This window comes from Octopus bimaculoides, chromosome 4, assembly GCF_001194135.2.
Source record: "Octopus bimaculoides isolate UCB-OBI-ISO-001 chromosome 4, ASM119413v2, whole genome shotgun sequence".
NCBI classification, from domain to species: Eukaryota; Metazoa; Mollusca; class Cephalopoda; order Octopoda; family Octopodidae; genus Octopus; species Octopus bimaculoides.
In genome coordinates, this window is record NC_068984.1 from 81,217,379 (window position 1) to 81,237,484 (window position 20,106).

The following is a 20,106-nucleotide window of genomic DNA, read 5'->3' on the forward strand; positions in this document are numbered from 1 at the left end:
TATTAGGGATAAAATCCAAAATTACAGGTAAAAACTCAATTAAAATCAATTTATTAAAAATTAAAATCAAATTAAGCTTCACAGTATAAAATATAAATATATAGTATTAGGGAAAAGAACCAAGGTTCATGAACTCATCGATGAAAATCCACTGTCATATATAGAAAAAATTTATAATTAAAAGTCCAATAAATAAGTATAATATAATACAAAGTAAATATCATAAGATCAAGATAATACTTTTCCCTAATACTATATATTTATATATACTTTTCCCTAATACTATATATATATATATATATATATATATATATATCGCATCATCATCGTCGTTTAACGTCCACTTTCCATGCTGGTGGCAAACCAGAAGGCTGCACTACGCTCCAATCTGATCTGGCAAAGTTTCTACATATATATAGATAAATACAGTAACACAGATTGTTGTTAGTACAGCATAGATGTAAAAGGTAATGGATAGAAACTTGGTCTACAGATAATCAAGTGATTAATGTTTGCTGTCGTTCAACCACAGGTCAGCCTTGATAAGGCAACCTATGATCAACTCTTTAGCATCCCGATTACCCTGTCAAATGTAATGCTTATTTATTCAAATTGCTTTGAATTAATCATGCATTATCATACATTATCCCACAGCTTTTGATGATGCGATTGTTTATATTTAGAATGACATTGTAGGATAGGTGTGAGAGACTGGATCTGTCCAGTTTTAACATAAAACAGGTAGAACATTTAAGTCACATATAGCCAGTTTAAATGCCAAAGGATTAAAAGACACTCAAACTATGACAACTCCCCAATTTCTCTTTCAAATACAATATTTTTAAAATCACATGAGCTAGTCTTCTCTTTTTTAAAACAGCAAGTTGTGGTTTGAAAGAAATTTGGTTGGTATTTCTAGCAAGCTGATTGACCATGTAAGTGTTTCCTTGTTAGTTATTGGTACATTACTATTACAGTCATGGAAAAACAACAAAACGCACACAAAAAACTATTACATAGCAGACATCATCATCATCATCATTTAACATAAATCTTCTATGCTGGTATTTGTTGAATGTTTTAATGGGAGCTAGCAAGCAAGAGGACTGCACCAAGATCCACTTGTCTGTTTGGCCTGATTTTTATAGCTGAATGCCCTTCCTAACACCAACCACTTAACTGACGCAGCACAAAATTCTTATTTATATTTAAATACAACCTTGCACTCGAAAATAATAAAACAATCTGTTCTAACAAAACACTGCACTTCTCTAAGTAGTTGTTGAGTAGTCTCATTAATTACTTCACATTATGATTCCTCCTGCTAACCATTATTTAGAATCATTATTCTCCAATCAGGCTTTCTGCTTCTGATATTATCCAACCTTTCTGCAAGCTAAACAAAACCACAAAACCTACTCGTAATTATTTAAGACAGTCTGTGTTTCACTTCGCACTTATACTTGCAATCACCATATTAAACATATGACTCATAGAAGGACTAAACAATTCTATTAAATACGCACACAAACACTTGTGTGTGTGTGTGTACATTATATACACAATACATACGCACACACACACACACACACGTGAATTTGTATATATGTATGTACATGTGTGTGTGTAAACATATATACACAATTCGCACACACACATACATAAATAAATGTGAATCTCTATATTTGTATACGTGTGTGTGTGTATTTATGCATGGTGAATTTATTTATCTATCTTACATACACACACACACACCAACACAGAAGACTGAAGATGGCAACACATTACACTGAGAGCTCATGAAGTTCTCATAATATCCATAAGGCATTAAAAAGAAAAAGCTTGTTCATATTTATTTTTCCAATGGGCAGTTCCACAAGCGTAGCAGTATACAAAGCCATGTCTGTGTGAGTGCAAGCAAGCATGTATGTATGTGTGTGTCTGAGGGCAGGGCACTACTCTGGTTTAGGTCAGCGTTGATCCAGCAGTCAAACCAAGGGTCAAAACATTTCCTTGATGATTATATTTATTTTTAAAAGCATAATGTAGCCATGGCATTTAAAAAAAATTTTTATGAAGGCAAAATATGATTACAGGGGGATTTGGCTACTATTTCTAGCAATTTGAAAGAATGTGTCAGGAATTCCTCACTGCCTTTTCCTCTCTATTTATACATGGGTGTGGTATATCAAGTTAAAGTTGGTGGCAGCAATGTCATCCCATCCACTGAGGATTTTCATGTGATGCACCATATCACATATACAGAAAACCTGCAGCTTTTCTTCTCTTCATAGTCTTAACCCTATTTTAATTAATTCTGTAAACAATGCTTTAGTCATTCGTATATTAAAAAAAAAAAAAAAAAAAAGGCTATCCCAAAGGTGATATGTGATTTCATGAAAGAAAAAAAATCTCTTAATGTATTTATATTTTAATGTGTGTTCAGAGAGATTCTATTAAAATAAATAATTTGCCCATATCACTGTTGGTACATGTACTAACTATTAGCATGTTATGTTGATGGGAAACATTGTAATACAAAGCATTAATTTACAAAAAACTCCAAATGTAAAAACATATGGAAATAAATTTTATAAACAAGAATAAAAAAAAATGTTTTAGTTTTTGTTTTTGTTTCTAAAGTAGAGTGGTGTGTCTGTATCCTGTTAATAGTAAATACAATCAGCTGGGAGTTTTTAACCTTTTACACTGTTATAAAATTCTAACATACTAAAAGATGCTGTTCGCAAATCTAATTAAGTGTACTACGGATGATGTTCAAGGGTCTGTCTTCTCTATTCTGGCAGCTTGATGTGTAAAAATAAAAAAATTTTAAGATTAAAAAAAAATACCTGGTTGTTTAGAAGGATGCTGAGTGGTGGAATAACTGAAGGGAAGTCTTTTGTGAATGGTAGTTGTTTGATTTAATTGTGCAGATTTTTGGCATATTGTTGCCTGAAGCAAATGACTTGGTGTGATTTGCATATCTTTTGTTTCAGATATACTATTCCCTTGTTAAACATAAGGACCATACAACACTCTGGGACAAGCAGAGCTTAATCATTTAGAGTGCTGTGTTGCAATCGAGACATTTATGTAACTCTGATAATACAATATAGAGTGCAGCACTACAGTCTGAGCAGAGCACTGTGTTGGAATCTGGACATATACATAACTATTTTTTCAGATATACTAGGTTGTTGCTGAACTTCAGACCTTACTGCAATCTCTGACATGAAGTAGTTCATTGTGGCATTGTATAAATGTTGTACTCTAACAAGTATTAGCTGTTATGCCATCACACAACCTGCTAGAAATACCAGTCAATTACTCATCTATTTTGGTGCTTTGCATCAAAAGGGTGGATTACAGTATTTCATGCTGTCCTTCAAAATTTTAATTTCAAATCTGCTAGTCTAGTGCTGTTGTGACTTTTTACATCTATAGGAGTCTATACAATAAACTTGTGTCATCAAATTAATTGACTTAGCACCCGCTTCAGTTTTGTGCCATTACTCTTAAGGAATATTGTGTTGCTGAAGACTGATTCTCTGGATTCACTTGTTTCAATCCTCTTGGAAGATAATGTCACAATTAGGCCTTGTGTAATAAGGAAGGCTGATGTTTGCTTGACAGGAGGTGACATGAATATTTGCAGCTGATGAAGCCAAAACTCAGAAGTCTAGATCCAGCAACTCCATCATCAATGCTGGCCAAGCTTGCTGCTGATATTCTTCAGTTTTCTTTTTTTTTTTAATACTATACAAGATACTTTCTCAAGATGAATACTGCAGTTTAGAAGGCTTTCAACAGATGCATACTTAAAGAATGTACACAGATCACTAATTCTGAACTAATATTGCTTCTGTCGCTAACAACGAATTTCTGTTCAGGTGCCAGTTAAATGCGACATCACTGAATTTTAAATCATTGTTTAATCAAATCAGCCAGCAGCTGATGTTCATTTAACACGAGGTGATGTGGATATTTGTTGGTGATGAAGCTAACAAGCAGAAATCTAGATCTAGCAATTTCAACCCCAATGTTAGCCAACCTTTGCTTGGTGCCGCTATTATTTTTCTGTGTTTTTTTAACACTCCACTTCTATAAGAGACACTTTCTCAAGACAAATACCGCACTTTAGAAGACTTTCAACACACACACACACACACACACGTTAAATACATATACAGATTGTTAATTTTTAATATAATTCTTGTTGAAACATCCAAGAAAATATTGCAAGTGAGAGATGTAAATTACAGAAGAAAGCAGTATATTTTTTAATTATACATTTTAAACATTACTATTTTTACTATTTTACATGAATATTTCAGTTTGTAGACAACATTAAAAAATATCAATATGAATTAAGTATCGGATGAAGAGTTGATTCAATTTAATTTCGGAATTTTTTTTTTTTTAAACAAAAGCAATTATTTACTACTTGATCAATATAGATTATGAATAAATTGGAATCTTGCCTCCCAAACAAACCACGCATGAAGTTAAGCTGAAACATAAAACCAATGATTATTGTTAAGCACAACATTAAATTAAAAATACAAAAAAAAAAAAAAAATGGATAACACTATAAAAATTAATCTCAAAATCAGTTTTCTAAAAAAAAAAAAAAAGCTTCGTTCAATTCAAACCTATTCAAACTGATACAAAAACATTTTGAGAGAGAGAGAGAAAGAAAGAGGGTTCCCCTATCATCACACATTTCACTGCACCAAGGTTAGAGGTAAACTCCTAATTAACGATAACAATAATAATAATAATAATAATAACAACAACACTCCACCACCATCACCACCACACTCCATGTAATCTTATAACTTAACATAGACATCCAGTAAAATTTCAATTGAAAACTCTATAATTTTACAAGCTGCCAAACTGAAGCAAAAAGCTAGTCAGGCAAGACCAAACCAGCTAGGAAAACCAATAAAGAACAAAAAGTACAAACAAATAAATAAACAAAAAAAATAAACAATCACCCATGTTACTGCCATAAATGCATACATACATAAAATAAAAATAAAAACAACGCTCTGCTTTCTATTCGCTTCTGACTCCCTAAACCAACTTTAAATTTATCTGAGATGTTAAAAGGTTAAGCTTATGTGTTATACCATCTATCATAACAAATACAAGAATGACAGCCAGGAAGTCCAACCTTTAATATTTACAATTCTGAAAACTGAAAAAACAACAAGTATTATAATAGGTTACAAAAAGAAAAAAAAAAAAAAAGAAAAGAAAAGAAAAACAACAAAAAATGTGAGGGTGGAGGGGGACTAAAGGGCAACAGCATGGATGGATGGTATTGTTAGGGTATTGGTTTCTAGTAACACCTCTTATCCCAAGCACAACCTACATCCCACATGCATATAAAAGAAACATTACTTGGCTGACAGCTAACACCAGGAGAGAGAGAGAGAGAGAGAGAGAGAGTAAAGAAACAAGAGGATAACCAATGACCCTCACTATGTACATCTTTAGTGATTTAGTGATAGGTTCATCATCCCAGGTTAGAAAAAAAAAAGAGCTAGAACTAAAATTAGTTAAAAAAAAAAAGTTGGCCCAAGAAAGATTTGAACTTGCAATATAGAGATAAGTAAATGGTTAGTCTGTATCACTCCATAAGGAGCATAGGGCTAGTTTCTTGGTTTCTCTGCTGTATATATTCCTCCCTGGATGGGACACGGGTCTGTCACAGGATTACTCATTTTTGCCAGCTGGGTGGATTGGAGCAACATAAAATGAAATCTTTGCTCAAGAATACAACACACTGTCCAATCCAGGAATCGAAACCAAAATCTTATGGTAATCAGTCCAACATCCTAACAACTAAGCCATGAATTTAGTTTAGTGCTTGCTCTACTAGACTTAAATACTTCATTCAAGAACAGTTTCTAATACAGAAACCAGATCACTCACTAGCCAGCCAGTGTGAAAGAAACTTGCAAGAAATGAGAAAAGCATGACTGTAATATAAATCTCATTTCCTCTCCCTTATAAATCTTGAGGTCTTGTGCTGCTGAGGCAGCTATCATTTAAAGGAATACTAGCCAAAATTTAGAATTTGAGACATAAATTAGATATGTAAATTACTTATAATCCCCAAAATACTGAATGCGCTTTCAAAACTTATAGGAAACCTGTCAACTTCAGACATGGAAACACATATTCAAAATGTTATTCTTACCAGTCTCAGAATGCTATTTTCTCAACGATTTCAGAAATTATATAACACACACACACACGCACACACACACAAATGTGAAGGTGCATAGCTTAGTGTTTAGGGTATTCAGCCTACAATTGTAAGGTTGTGAGTTCAATTCCTGGCGATTCTTTGTGTCCTTGAGCAAGACACTTTATTTCCTGTTGCTCTAGTCCACTCAGCTAACAAAAATTAATAGTACCTGTATTTCAAAGGGCCAGCCTTGTCACACTCTGTATCACACTGAGTCTCCCTGAGAATTATGTTAAGGGTACATGTGTCTGTGGAGTGCTCAACCATTTGCATGTTAATTTCATGAGCAGACTGTTCCATTGATTGAATCAACAGGAACTCTTGTCGTCGAAACCGACTGAGTACCCAGTACCTATATAAATACTTATATAAAATGAAAATGATCTTTTATTTCTATCCCTAAACTATCCAAACAACAGCAATTTAAGCAGGAATGACAATCCTCTATCCCAAAATGTATTTATCTAAATCATACATTCAATTTATCAATGACAACTTGAACCCAAGACAGCATGGTTGGGAAGCAAGCTTCTTAGTCACATAGCTACAGCACATCTTTTAACAATGAATATTAACCCTTTTGCATTCAGATTATTTTGTCAAATGTAGTGTTTATTTATTTGCATTGCTCTGAATGAATCATACATGATCTTATAGCTTTGAGATTTCAACGACGTGATTGTTTATTTCACAACCATCGGAGCATGAAGCACTCTTCATGACCACAAGTTCATAAGATGGTTCTGGAAAGAGAAGTATGAACACACAATGTGCATGTGCACACTGCATTAAAAAAATGGAAGAGGAGAATAAAAAACATAATGCGCCTATCAAAATAAAATGTAACGTCAAACAAATTGGTCTGCATGCCACGTGTGACACCATTATCATGCAGCTTTGCTACAATTTTCTTGTTCTTAGAATGACATTGTATGATCTGTGTAAGAGGCCACATCTGGCTGGCAGTTTAAAGGCTAAATTGTACAACAGTTATACAGTTGCCATTAATATAGATAATAATAGTAAAGTAGCATGAGAGAAATGCAAGATTCCATACAATGCTTAGTCATACCCCTTCATTTTCTGAATTCAAATGCTGCTGAGTAAATTACACTTTTGCCTTCTCTCCTTCTAGGGCTGACAAAATACCAACCAGTCAATTATTTGCAATGCTTTAATCAACAAAATTTTCCTTTCTTACAAAGTTATCTCCTTATCCCAAAGTTAGAAATCTCTCTCTCTCTCTCTCTCTCTCTCTCTATATATATATATATATATATATATATATATAACACCAACAGCATTATATAATTATTTAGAACCAACAGATCAACATAACTATACATTTACTGTTAGGGTGCATAACATTTGTGAAAATTATAAGAAATTGAATATGCTGTAATGGTTTTTCTTTCTATAATTTTTTCCTTAAAACATATCCATTTCCGGATATGACTTGCTGTGTCTGCAACAAGGCCTTGAGTAGTTTCTTAAATAACATCTAAGATTTCTAAAGGAAAGGGAAATGAGAGTTTATGACATTCATGCCTTTTCCAGTAATTATTGGAAAACTTAACCTACAGTTCATCTCTTACCAAATGGCATCCAGTGCCAACATTAAACATTTTGATACCAGTCTGCCTGAATCTGAGCTTGGTTCTATGATAAAACTTTCTGTTTTAAATTGATTTAAATTAAAACCTATCATCATGTTAATTTGTATTCCAAATATCAGCTTAATAACGACAAAGTGATTCTAATAATTTCTTCATTATTCTAAGAATTAATTGAAAGAAAGGTAGTAATATTTCAATGTAAATATGGTAACAAAAGGGTTCAATACTAAGAGCCAAAAGAGAGTCTCAATGACCTGCTAGCAATAGCAGCCACACCTCCTTCAAATCACACACCCTGGCATCTTAAAAAAAAGGGAAGTACATATTGGAAAATATGGTTCTGTATATACTATGTGTGAGGGAAGAGCATCATTAATGTTCCAGGTTTGCAAGACTAAGAGTGAACTGGAAGTAAATAGCTAAAACAATAAAGATTAAAAACAAAAATAAAAAATAACAACAGCAATAACAAAGAATTCAGTGGTTAACACTGATGGATAAGAGATTAGACTTGTGCCTAAGTAAGAAGCTATTACCAGTACTAATTGCAGAACAAATTCTCTTTGACCTTTTCTAATTAGACTCATTTTCCCAGATCCCTTTTAGTAAATTCACTTGATCTCAAACAACACTCTGCAGACAATATTTTTCTATTTAACAGTTAGCAATTATACTAAGTGAAATTAAATACACATACACGCACACAAATATACACATACACTTATATACACATATTCATACATACACACACACACATGCTCGCATGCATACACACACACAAACAATATAAAGTGGTATGTAAAGATTCAATTAGTTCAGGGGTTATTTGATCATAAATGAAAATGAGATTCCTAATTATACACACACAATGTAATTAGTATTAAGATACATGGACCATTAAATTTACAATTAAAGAACCATTTCATTTATTGCATACACACACACACACAAACATATACATTTACAAAATGTCACACAGACACACACACACAGCCAACATTCATTATTGCTATTCTAACCTTGCGAATAATACCACAATAACAAAGCGAAAAATAAACAGAACTACAGTGTACAGTAAAGCTTGCTAGTAAAGTTAAAACAAAATCCACTTTTTTCTCAGCTGTCAAAGAAAATTGTGAAAAGATATTTCCATAGATGTCATCTGGGAAACAATTTTCTAGAGAACCATTGAAAAGGGGAGAAACCTAGAACATTTAAAATTTGCAATGTTGTAGACTGAAGCACCTCTCAAAATGGCTATTTTTTTTTCACCTGTCACAGGTGTCAATGAAGCTCTAAGCTAGGTATAATTGACACTGATGGTAAATAGGATGTTGGCCAACAAGAGTGTCGTCCCATCTTGCATGTGTGTGTGTGTGGTGTTTAGAAAAATAGTGACCAGAAAAGAGGAATGCCTAAGTTAAAATATTGTCTGTTTATCCACCCATTTATCTCTCTCTCTCTCTCTCTCTATATATATATATATATATATATATATATAATGGGGGCTGTTTAGGCCAATGGTAAGAAATCAGGAAAGGAAATAATTAAATGTAAATGAGAACACACACACACACACACACACAGAAAGGTAACTAAAACCAAAAAAAGTGGTGAATGCAAGAGAAAGATGGTCATAGATAGACACACTAAGAGAGAGAGAGAGAGAGAGAGAGAGAGGGGTGGGAGGAATATATTAATATTGATTCTCCCCACTTGCTGGTGAAAGAATGAGTTATTAGTGTGGTAGAAGGACCAAGTTTTAAAAATCATCAGTTAAGTTAGTGTTCAACATATGCAGAGAGAACACCTAAAAGGCTACCTTCACAAAATAATGCAGTGAGGTAAGGGGGAAAAAAAAAAACATTGTTAATAAGTAATGTTATTTTTATGATTTTAGATATTGCAGAAAATAATTCAGGATATATCTATGTCATTCTGACCTCATTTTCCAGACTATTGAACTCTTTCGATACTAAACCTGCCTGAGACTGTCTCTTGTTCTATGACAGAAACTTCTTATTTTAGAGCTCAAAACTAAACCTTCCATCAATAATATTCCATGTTTATATATGTTCCACGCACCAGTTTAATAATAACAGAGTTATTGAACTAAATTTGTCTTTATTTTTAAAATTAATCAAAACAGGGGCTGTGTGTTTCAACTGAAATATAGCAACAAAAGCATGGCCTTGATTGTACTTGCTGAAAGTGTGCAGGAAATATCACCAAATAAATATGCAGGATTAAGACTGTACACTGAATTTTGTGACTTAAATAGAAAATAGCTTTGAGACACCATCTGCACAAAAAAGCAATAGTTAAGTTAGCATCTTGTTTTGATAGTTAACATCACGTTTCACATCTTGGCTTTGTAAACAACTACATCAGATGCAGGCTTCCTTCTCAACCATGTGGCCTTAGGTTCAATCCCACTAGATGGCACTTTGTGCAAGTGACTAATACTATATAGCCCAGGGTTGAGCAAAGCCATGAGTGTAAACTGAAAGAAGCTGATTGAGTGTGTGTGTGTTTGTAGTACCCTTGTCTAGACATCACGTGCTGGTTGCAAGTGAGCATAATTGCCATACAAGCAAAGTTGTTTCTTCAGTGGAAATCGTCTAGCTATGGGGAAAAAAATTACCATACTTGTAAACAGGTGAGAGTTGGTGACAGGAAGAGCATCCAGGCATAGAAAAATCTGTCTCGACAAAATCCATCTAACTCATGCAAGCAAGAAAAAATGGACATTAAATTAAATAATAATGATGATGATGATGATGATGGCTTTAGTTTTAACCCTTTACCATTTAAACCGGCCGCATCAGGCCCAAATGTTCTACCTGTTTTATATTCAAACTGGTGAGATCCAGACTCTCACACCTACCCTGCAATGTCATTCTAAACAATAAACAGTCATACCATTGAAATCTCAAAGCTACAAGATAATGCATAATTAATTCAAAATAATGTGAATAAATAAGCATTGCATTCGACAGAGTAATCTGAATGCTAATGGGTTAAAGAGAAATACTGACTCTCTACCAAAGTACTAATGGGCAATTCAGAGTAGAATTGCAAAAAGACAAGAAAGGTCACTAAACTGCAAAATCACCAAGAAATCCTTGTTTCATCATCTAATTATTCTCTTGTTTTGTTTTTAACGATGTCATTTATGAATAAAAGCTGCTGATTCACTTTGCTCTATTTTGTTCATTGATAGTCTCAGTTAGGATTAGCTAATTAGTAATTTAGTACAGAATTAACTAACTATACAGTTGATAATTGACTGAAACTAATTTAATTTGTTGTGTTAATGATACATCACACATACTGTTAATGATATATCATATATCATATATTCAATTACAAGTAGTTAAATAAACACATTGTAGTTTTACCATGTTTTTCATGAAATGGTTGACATGCTAACACACACACACACACACACACACTCATCCACCCTATTTTCTGACATATAAGGCACAAAAAGGAAGGTGATTGCAACCCTGCAATAAGGGTCAAAAGTGTGGTTTGGTTGTATGAAGAAAATAATGATTGAAAAAAATTAAATTTGAAAGTGTTAGGATTGGAAAAAACTAACACAGGGAATTAAAAAAGAAAGTTTGTGGCAGTATGGTAAAAAAGTTTGTTTCCTAACCACATGATTCTGGGTTCAGTTTCCGTCTACCAAATCCACTCACAAGGCTTTGGTCGGCCCGAGGCTATAGTAGAAGACACTTGCTCAAGGTACACACACACACACACACAAAAATCCTCAATTACAGGTGTACAACCAGTTGAATCTCCTAATAACTTTTTATCAAGTTTTGGGAAAACAAGGCACATGAATTCCTATTTGTGCATGAAAATGAAAGTCTGAATAGAAAATAATTTGCATATACACAGAACCAGACTATTTGACTTAGAAGCTTATATATATATATATCATCATCATCACCATTTAAATTCTGATTTCCATGCTGGCATGGGTTGGACAGTTTGACATGGAGCTGGCTAGCAGGGAGCTGTCCAGACTCCAACTGTCTAGTGTGGCATGGTTTCTATAGCTGGATGCCCTTCCTAAAGCCAATCACATAGCAGAGTGTGTTGGGTGCTTTTTATGTGCTACTGGCATGGGTGCATTTACGCAGCACTTGCACAAGTGCGTTAACACAGCACAAGCACAGGTGCTTTTTAAGTGGCACTGGCACCTGAAAGGACAAACCTGTAAGTGTGGGAAACAACGATTTTACTTAGCTTGATGTGTGAAAGTGTAAGATGCTTACAACACTTAGGCTTCCCAAGTGGTCACCCATCTAGGTACTAGGCTCAACACCGCTTAACTTTGGAGATTGGACAAGAACCAGTGTATTCAATGTGATATGGCTGCAAGCCATACACACACGTCATCATTTTAATGGCCATTTGTCTATGCTTGCTCTTCCTGTTGCCAATCTACACCAGTTCCCAAGTAAGGTAATATTTTCCCATTGCTTGTTTTTTGGAAAGGACACTGCTGGCATGACAATGACACCCGTTTACAACTATCACATGATGTTGAGACAAAGAGACTATAACACACCTTCACACAAACAAGTGCACACACTCACATGTTTAGCTTTTTTCTCTTCATTTACCTTGTACAAGTGTCCTGCTTTGCAAACTGAATAGACCATGTGCTCAGTGCCTGCAGATTATTTGGTGACACAAAGCAAGAAACTATTAGTAGCTCATATCTTCATACTATGCACATTAAATGATATTTGTCTCTCACTGAATGGAGTACTTTTTTTGTTGATCTTACCTTAATGAAACAGTAAACTATATATATATATATATATATATATATATATATATACACACACACAAACACACAAACATATTCACACAAAAATGCATTAGAAGTATGCAAAAGAAACAGAATGCAGATAATATTTTGATGTTACTCTGAGATTTCTATGTGGCTTGAAGGTGATAAGAACTAAAAAGCATATACATCCTTTCAAAAGTGTATATATAATGTAAACAGCTACATAAATAATATAACTGCTATCTATCTACCCATCTATTTAGCTATCTATCAGTCTATCTCTCTAACTATCTATAAGTACAGGCACACCATGAAGAACACAAACAATAGAGAGCTCAATGACAATGTCAACAAATACACTCCAAAATTAAGAATTATTATAAACAAAATAGCCAAATAGATAAGCACACTGCCGCCACCATCAACACCACCACAAACAACAATCCTTATTTTTGTAAATAACAGGAAAAGTTTCAGCAAGTTTGTTCTGATATGAGCATGGCTGTGTGGTTAAGAAGTAAATTTCACAACCTGCAACACCTGAGGAAGTGTTTCCTATCACAGCTCCAGGCTGCCCAATACACAGAGAGTGAAATTTAGTTGATGGCAACTTCATTGAAGCCCACCATGCATATCATCATCATCATCATTTAATATCCATTTCCTAAACTGGCATGGGTTGGATATATATATTTCATATATATATTATTTTATGTGTGTATGTGTGTGTGTTTATGTCCACCTTTCCATGGTGGCTTGCTTTGATGAAGACTTATTTAAGGCAATATTTGACAGCTGGATAATCTTCCTGTCACCAATCTTCCCTTTACCTGGTTTTCCAGTAAGAGATTTTCATTCTTTCTATTCCACTTGTCCTTGCAAGGTGCAATGCTACAAGACATATTGTTATTTGGGAGAAATAAACACAAAATCACCATTTTTTTTTTTACATACACTACATCATGCAAAGATGGCTAGCTTGTAAACACAGCAGAAGACACTTGGCTTGCCCAGGGTGCCACACAGCAGGAGAGAACCTGAAAATTCAGCCATGCCTGTGACATCCAGTCCATACTGGAAAGTGGTTGGCACTTGGAAAGGCATCCAGCTGTAAAAACCATGCAAAAGTAGACCTTGCCATTGCTGGTGCCACACAAGAAGCACTCAGTCCACTCTGTAAGATGGCTAGCATTAAGATGGACATTCAGCTGTAAAAATCATACCAAAATAGACAGTGAAGTCTGATGCAGTCTTCCGGCTTGTCAGTTCCTGTCAAATTGTCCAACCCATGACAGCAGGGGAAATGGATGTTAAATGATGATAATGATAACAAAACTGGTTTGATTGTGTGGTCATGAAGGTTACTTCATAACCACATGGTTTCATGTTTAGTCTTACAGCATGCCACCTTGAGCAAGTGTCTTCTACTTATAGGTGCAGGCATGGCTGTGTGGTAGATGTGGGTCGGTGACATAAAAACATGTGTATTATTCACCAATGTAAACTGGCAAAAGATGTAAACACTAATGAGAAAAGAGAAATTGTGCTTGTCAAGCAAAGTGCCTTGTGATATTTATTTCCCCCCAAGTAACAAGACACTCTTTTGTCACTGCCTACAGTCAGAAATAAAGAGAAACAGTGATGGGCCCAATGGAAACTTGTAAACAATAACACTATTGTGCACAAAGATAAGTTGGAAGGAATAGAATAGAAAATGAATAATTTCCTCAGTAAGGATATCACTCATAAAGTCCAAATATAATATCAAAATCTGAGAACTTACCAATGAGAGAACTGTGTGCATATCGAAGTGCATCCATGATAACACTCTCAACAGCGTAGTTGCTTTGGTAATCTCCCCGAGGTGGGTTTCGGTTTAAGAAGTTTTGAAGTAAGCGTTCAAACTGACTTGGTAAATGCTGGATTAGTTGGTAATGGATGGATTGGGAGTTGAAGTTCATGTAAGTAATCATCAAATCCCGGAGTAGTGGGAAGAGGGGATGAGAGCGGTAAGCACTAGATTTGTCCATGATGAGATGTTCAATAAATGCTTCTTGCGAAGACAGCATTGGTGGACGGTGAGAAAACTTACAGTTTGTAGAAACCCCCATTGGACAGTTTGGATCTCCAGAATGTGGAGGAAACTGCATATGTTGAAGTCCAGCATTAGGAATTTTGGCCTGGGGCACCATTTGTACAGGTTGCATTGAATTTACAGGCTGCGGAACTTGATGATTAACATTTGCCCCTCTCCCCATATCTACTGGCCAATTACCCTGGGGACATGCCTGTGGTGGCATATTGCCATTCAGCATGTTTGGATGATGGTGAGGACCTAAATGGTTAGATGGAAGATCCATCCCTACTCTGTTTCTAATTTCCATGTGTGACATGTTGGGGTTTGAAATGGAATGAGGTGGTACAGATGATTGGACACACTGTGACGGCGGCCGGACTGCACTCCGGGGGCACATGTAGCGTGAATTTGAATGATGCATTTGTAAAGAATTGTTCATATTCATAGGAAGGTATCCTTGTTGCTGATGTAACTGTTGCTGCTGCTGCTGTTGTTGCTGTTGCTGATGATGTTGTTGCTGTGACCACGATTGTGCTGGCAGTTGATTCTGTGATGTCATGTGAGCATCATGCATGTAGGGTTGTTTTTGAGCACTGTACCCTTGACTATCAGGGTCTTGTTTAAATGGTTTCATAACTGGTGCTAACTGGTTAGGCATTCCAGGGTAACCCCCAACATGCTCCGCGTTATGTTGCAAATGCTGATTAGCTTCCAACCCTTTTGGTAAACAGGCACTCTGATAAGCCGGTCCTGAATGGGCCATTGTTTGTTGCATTGCCTGACCCATTTCACTACCTTGCGATCTGTAATTAGTGAAAGAAGTATTAGGGGAGGGCTGAGGTGGGATGTTAGAGGAGTGAGAATTAGATGGAGGAAAGTCAGAGTTTGTCATGATACAACTTCCATTGGGTTGACCAGTATAATCTGAGCTGCCATAGTTACCAACTCTTTGGCAAGGGTTCTGATTATGTTCAGAATTCAGAGATTCTTTTCCAAAGTTGGTGGGAAAGTCTACAACTGCATTATTATTGTCCAAACCAGTTTGATCAGAAGTGGGCACACCTTGAGAAAATTCATGATAAGGATTAATTGTGGCCTGCCCATTGTTACTAGGCACTGTGTAGGGAGCCACATCTTTGCTATGATTGAGTCGTGGAAGTATTTTAGATTGAACTGATTTCTGTGATGGATCTGATGAACATGTTGACATATTTGTAGACATATTAAACCCATATTGCTGGATACAACCTTGATGAGATGATTGTTTGTTGCAGGAAGCATATGCATTAGCTTGTTGCTGGGAAGAATATTGCTTCATGTTAGAAATATGTTCTCTTTGATTTTGGTTCATTGCAGCACCAGACAACATCATGTTTTCAGTCTTCACAACTGATTGTCCGGCCATGTCCGACCTGTTATACATCATTTGCTGTGGGTGGTGATGCTGCTGGGAAGGCTCTGTTTTGATGGTCAAGCTATCTTGTGATGACAACATGTCGTTACTTTGGCATACCGAAGACTGTGAACTGTAACTTTTCACACTTGCTGCATCTCCAGAGAAGTAGCCCTGATCAAGGGGTGACTCTAAAGTTCTACCATTGTTACCCTTTTGTAAAGCAGCCAACTGCTGATCATCATACTTAAAGCTGCAATTCGACATAGGACGCATTGGCTGGTGCAAACAATCCGCATGTGATAGTTTTGCAGTGTTATTGAAGTTGTGATGATTGTTCGACATTTTCATGTGGTGTTGCATATTTTGGACATTGACCACAGGGGGTGAGGGACGGCCATATTTGTTCTGAGGCTGTAAAGCGTAGGCTGAGTTATGTTGACGATACATTTCAGGTTTCCCAGGAGGAGCATGTCCGTGATTCTGAGACTGAGGACAGTTATTGTTGTTGTTATTACTGTTATGGTGGTGTACATCATTACTGCTGCCAATACCCACCATATTGTATTTTGAAGACGTGGGGTTATGGTTCATAATTTTGGGTGGGCCTTCAGCAAAGGTTACTGTTCGAGTATGAAAGTTAGAATTTTCTCCCGATGAAGGTGTAGAGCAATGTGGATGATGTTGATGAGAGCCACCACAACAGCTATGAGTCATAGATGATGACATGTAGGAGGAATGCATGCAGTTGGTGGGAGTGGTTTGTTGTTGACTTTGAGGCATTGGGTGATAGTTACTGTGTTTATTGGTGGAATTTGATGGAACTGATGAGGTTAGTTGTGTTGGAGCGCAAGGAGCCTTGAACCCTTGCTCTGACTGCATGTGAAGAGGTGTACTGATTGCTTTACCAACGTAAGACTGGGAAGATTTACCATGATGCATTGGTTTCCCAGACATATGACGGGGCAGTGAAGAAGACACGTTGTTCATGAGCGGATAATGAGGGCTACTCATATGTTGAATGTTCTCTTTACCCATTGGCATTGATAAGTTTGGCATCATTGGACCTTTCATCCCCATTCCCATATCTGGTGTTCTATGCATTTGATGAGTAATATCTACAGAGTTGCAGTAGTTTTCATTTGTTTGTGTGTTGTTCATCTGTGATGTCTGGTCCATCATATAGTCAATTAAATCAATATCCATACTGTCCTTTATGCCCATATCCTCGCATATCTCCTCCAGCAGTTCATTTGGAAGACGTTCATCATCCATTTCTTCAGGTACAGGAGAAGCTGGGGTAGTAGGAGAACTGAGAGCATCCAAACCAGACGCTGATACTGAAGTGACACTTGATGTTGAAGGGCTGGGAGGTGCATCACGGTACTCCATCAACTGAAATAGAAAAAATAAATATATGAAAATCATATCAATATTTAGAATTGGAAATTTTGAGGGAAAGGTCTCCCCCTACCAAATATATATGTACACACATGAATACATAAGTCAACAAAGGAACATCTTCATGAACATTCAACCTGCTCCAAATGGCTGCCAAATTTCAACAAACCATGCTCTACTGTCTTAAAAGGAAGAACACAGTGCATATATTGTAGTCCCACTGCGGTGTAACTGAATAAAACAAGACTGTCATGACTGGACTGCCTTGGAAGGCTGAACTGCTTTTATTTCAATAGTTGTTTCTAACATGTTAAGCTATGAAAACGGCCTCTCTATGGTTATACAGCATGCCAAAAATAGCTGCTAAATTTCCCTCAAACATCTTTAAATCAGACAGGATGAGCATAACCAGAATGATTTTTGTCATAAGTTTGATCAGTCGCAACAAACCAGGAGCTAAACATCAACAACAAATAAAAAATAAAGCCCCTCGGGGATAAGATGCTAGTCTCTTTGATGATGATGATCACATACCTATTTCAGATATCAGGTGAACTGAAGCAATGAAGAATAAACTGCTTAAACCCAAGAACATGATGAATGAAATTGCTCGCAACAGAAATGGATCTATGACTATTTCATCTCTACACCTCCAACATCATCATCATTTTTTTTAATGTCCACTTTTCCATGCTTGCCTGGATCAGATAGAATTCATTGATGCAGATATTTTCTGTAGCTGGATGCCTTTTCTGTCACCAACCCTCACCTGTTCCCAAGTAAGGTAACATTCCCCCATAATCAGACATGTTTTGACCAAATATTGGAAATGAAGGACCACTTGCTTGATGGTGACACTAGTTTACAACCATCACATGATGTCAGGGCAAGGAGACAGTGACATATGCACACATATATATACATATGTGCCACACAGTGGAATTGAATCCAAAACCATGTGGTTGGGAAGCAAGCTTCTTACCACACAACAATGTCTGTGCTTTGCCATACCTACAATAATTATTCCCCATTGCCTTTCAGTTTAAGCATTTTCAGTTTTATGTATATCTCTTTCTGAAGCAAGGCACTAGTTAATATTTCCATTCAGCGAACTATTAGTTTTGAGCTTGCAATTCAGTAACTCTTAAGGAAATCACGAGAGTGTCAACATTTTGAAATGTGATATTTTTGTTGTGACAACAGTTTATGAAACACCATTAAAACATCAACTTTTGATACAGTTATTTGTTACAGGAATATGCTTTGAAGTCAACATAGTCATTACGCTCAGTGTAAACAAACAAGTTAAGGTTTAAAAGTATATTATAAAAATGCTACACAGAATTAAAATAAGATGCATGGCTTCAAGGCATGGGCATGGTTATTGGGGCAGGTGTGACTAGAGATACAGGTATGATTGTCTAGTAAGAAGTTTGCTTCCCAAATAAATGGTTTTATCCCACTGAGTGGCACCACAAGCAAGTATTTTTTTACAGGTTTACCAAAGCTATATGAGTGGATTTGATAGATGGAAACTGAAAGAAATCTGTTGTGTGTGTGTGCATGCATGTGTGTGTTTGTGCATGCATGTGTGTGTTTGTGCATATGTTTCTGTCTACTTGCTTTGTCTTTGCATGATAGTTGTAAACGAGTGTCACTCTCATGAGAGTGGTCCCCTTCATTTCCAATCTTCTAACAAACAGGTATGGTCGTTGGAAAATACTACCTTATTTGACAACTTATAAAGCATGCTATAAGAGAAAGGGCCTAGGAAAATTACCTTGTATTTTGTAATATACACAAGGTCAAAGTTTAGATAGACAAGTGTTGTGGCTTAAAATTGCTGTGTGCTTTATAAGCTCATGCACCTTATATGTTGACAGTTAGCAAGAAAGAGTGGGGTGTGTGAAATAGCGAGACACATAGATAGAACAAGAAGGGCTGCTTCTGGAACAAATTTGACAGCTGAAAATTTAGAGAAATTCAGATATTGTAATGTAGGGCCCAGATAAAGATCAAAATATTGACCATAGATCTTGGTATCTACCCAACTCTAAACCTTAATTTCATGCTACGATCAAGATATTAGCTTGATTGGGACTAGTAACTGAGAACAAACTGTAACTTTATTTCCTCAGGTTAGCTAGTTAACCATTTCTAGACTACAATGATCTATAGAACTGAGCTAGGCAACCAAAGATACATAGAACTAAGCTATGCAACAATTTCTGTAGATAACCACAGAACTGAATAATTAACCAATGCTTGACACTTCTTACCACACAGCTATGCCATTCATTATTAACCTTTTTTTTCCTTCTGGTTACTAGTACTTAGGCAACACTACATAACAGTGAGGTCAGCACTGCTTTTTTTCCAACTATTTTTCTTTGTTTCTCCTTGTTTTAGTTTTAAAAAGAAAAAAAAAAAAGGCAAATTTTTAAAACACATTTTTTCATAGGTTGTCCCTGTCAGAAAGGTAGACAACAAGACTGAAATATTCTACAAAATGAAGTGAAATTATTGATTGAAGAGCTTTTT

At 35.8% G+C, this 20,106-nt stretch overlaps 1 protein-coding gene and 1 pseudogene across 5 annotated transcripts in view; both read right to left on the bottom strand.

Annotated features, from left to right (window-relative positions):
- LOC106880559 (transcription factor mef2A) overlaps window positions 1-20,106 on the bottom strand; it is a 215,061-nt gene that overhangs the window by 14,171 nt on the left and 180,784 nt on the right. For all 5 annotated transcript variants that reach the window (XM_052967168.1, XM_052967166.1, XM_052967164.1 and 2 more), the window contains one exon: window positions 14,478-17,559. In XM_052967168.1, the coding sequence (XP_052823128.1) occupies window positions 14,478-17,559 (3,082 nt within the window). The remainder of the gene's footprint in view (window positions 1-14,477; window positions 17,560-20,106) is intronic.
- LOC128247748 (5S ribosomal RNA) lies at window positions 12,164-12,278 on the bottom strand (annotated as a pseudogene).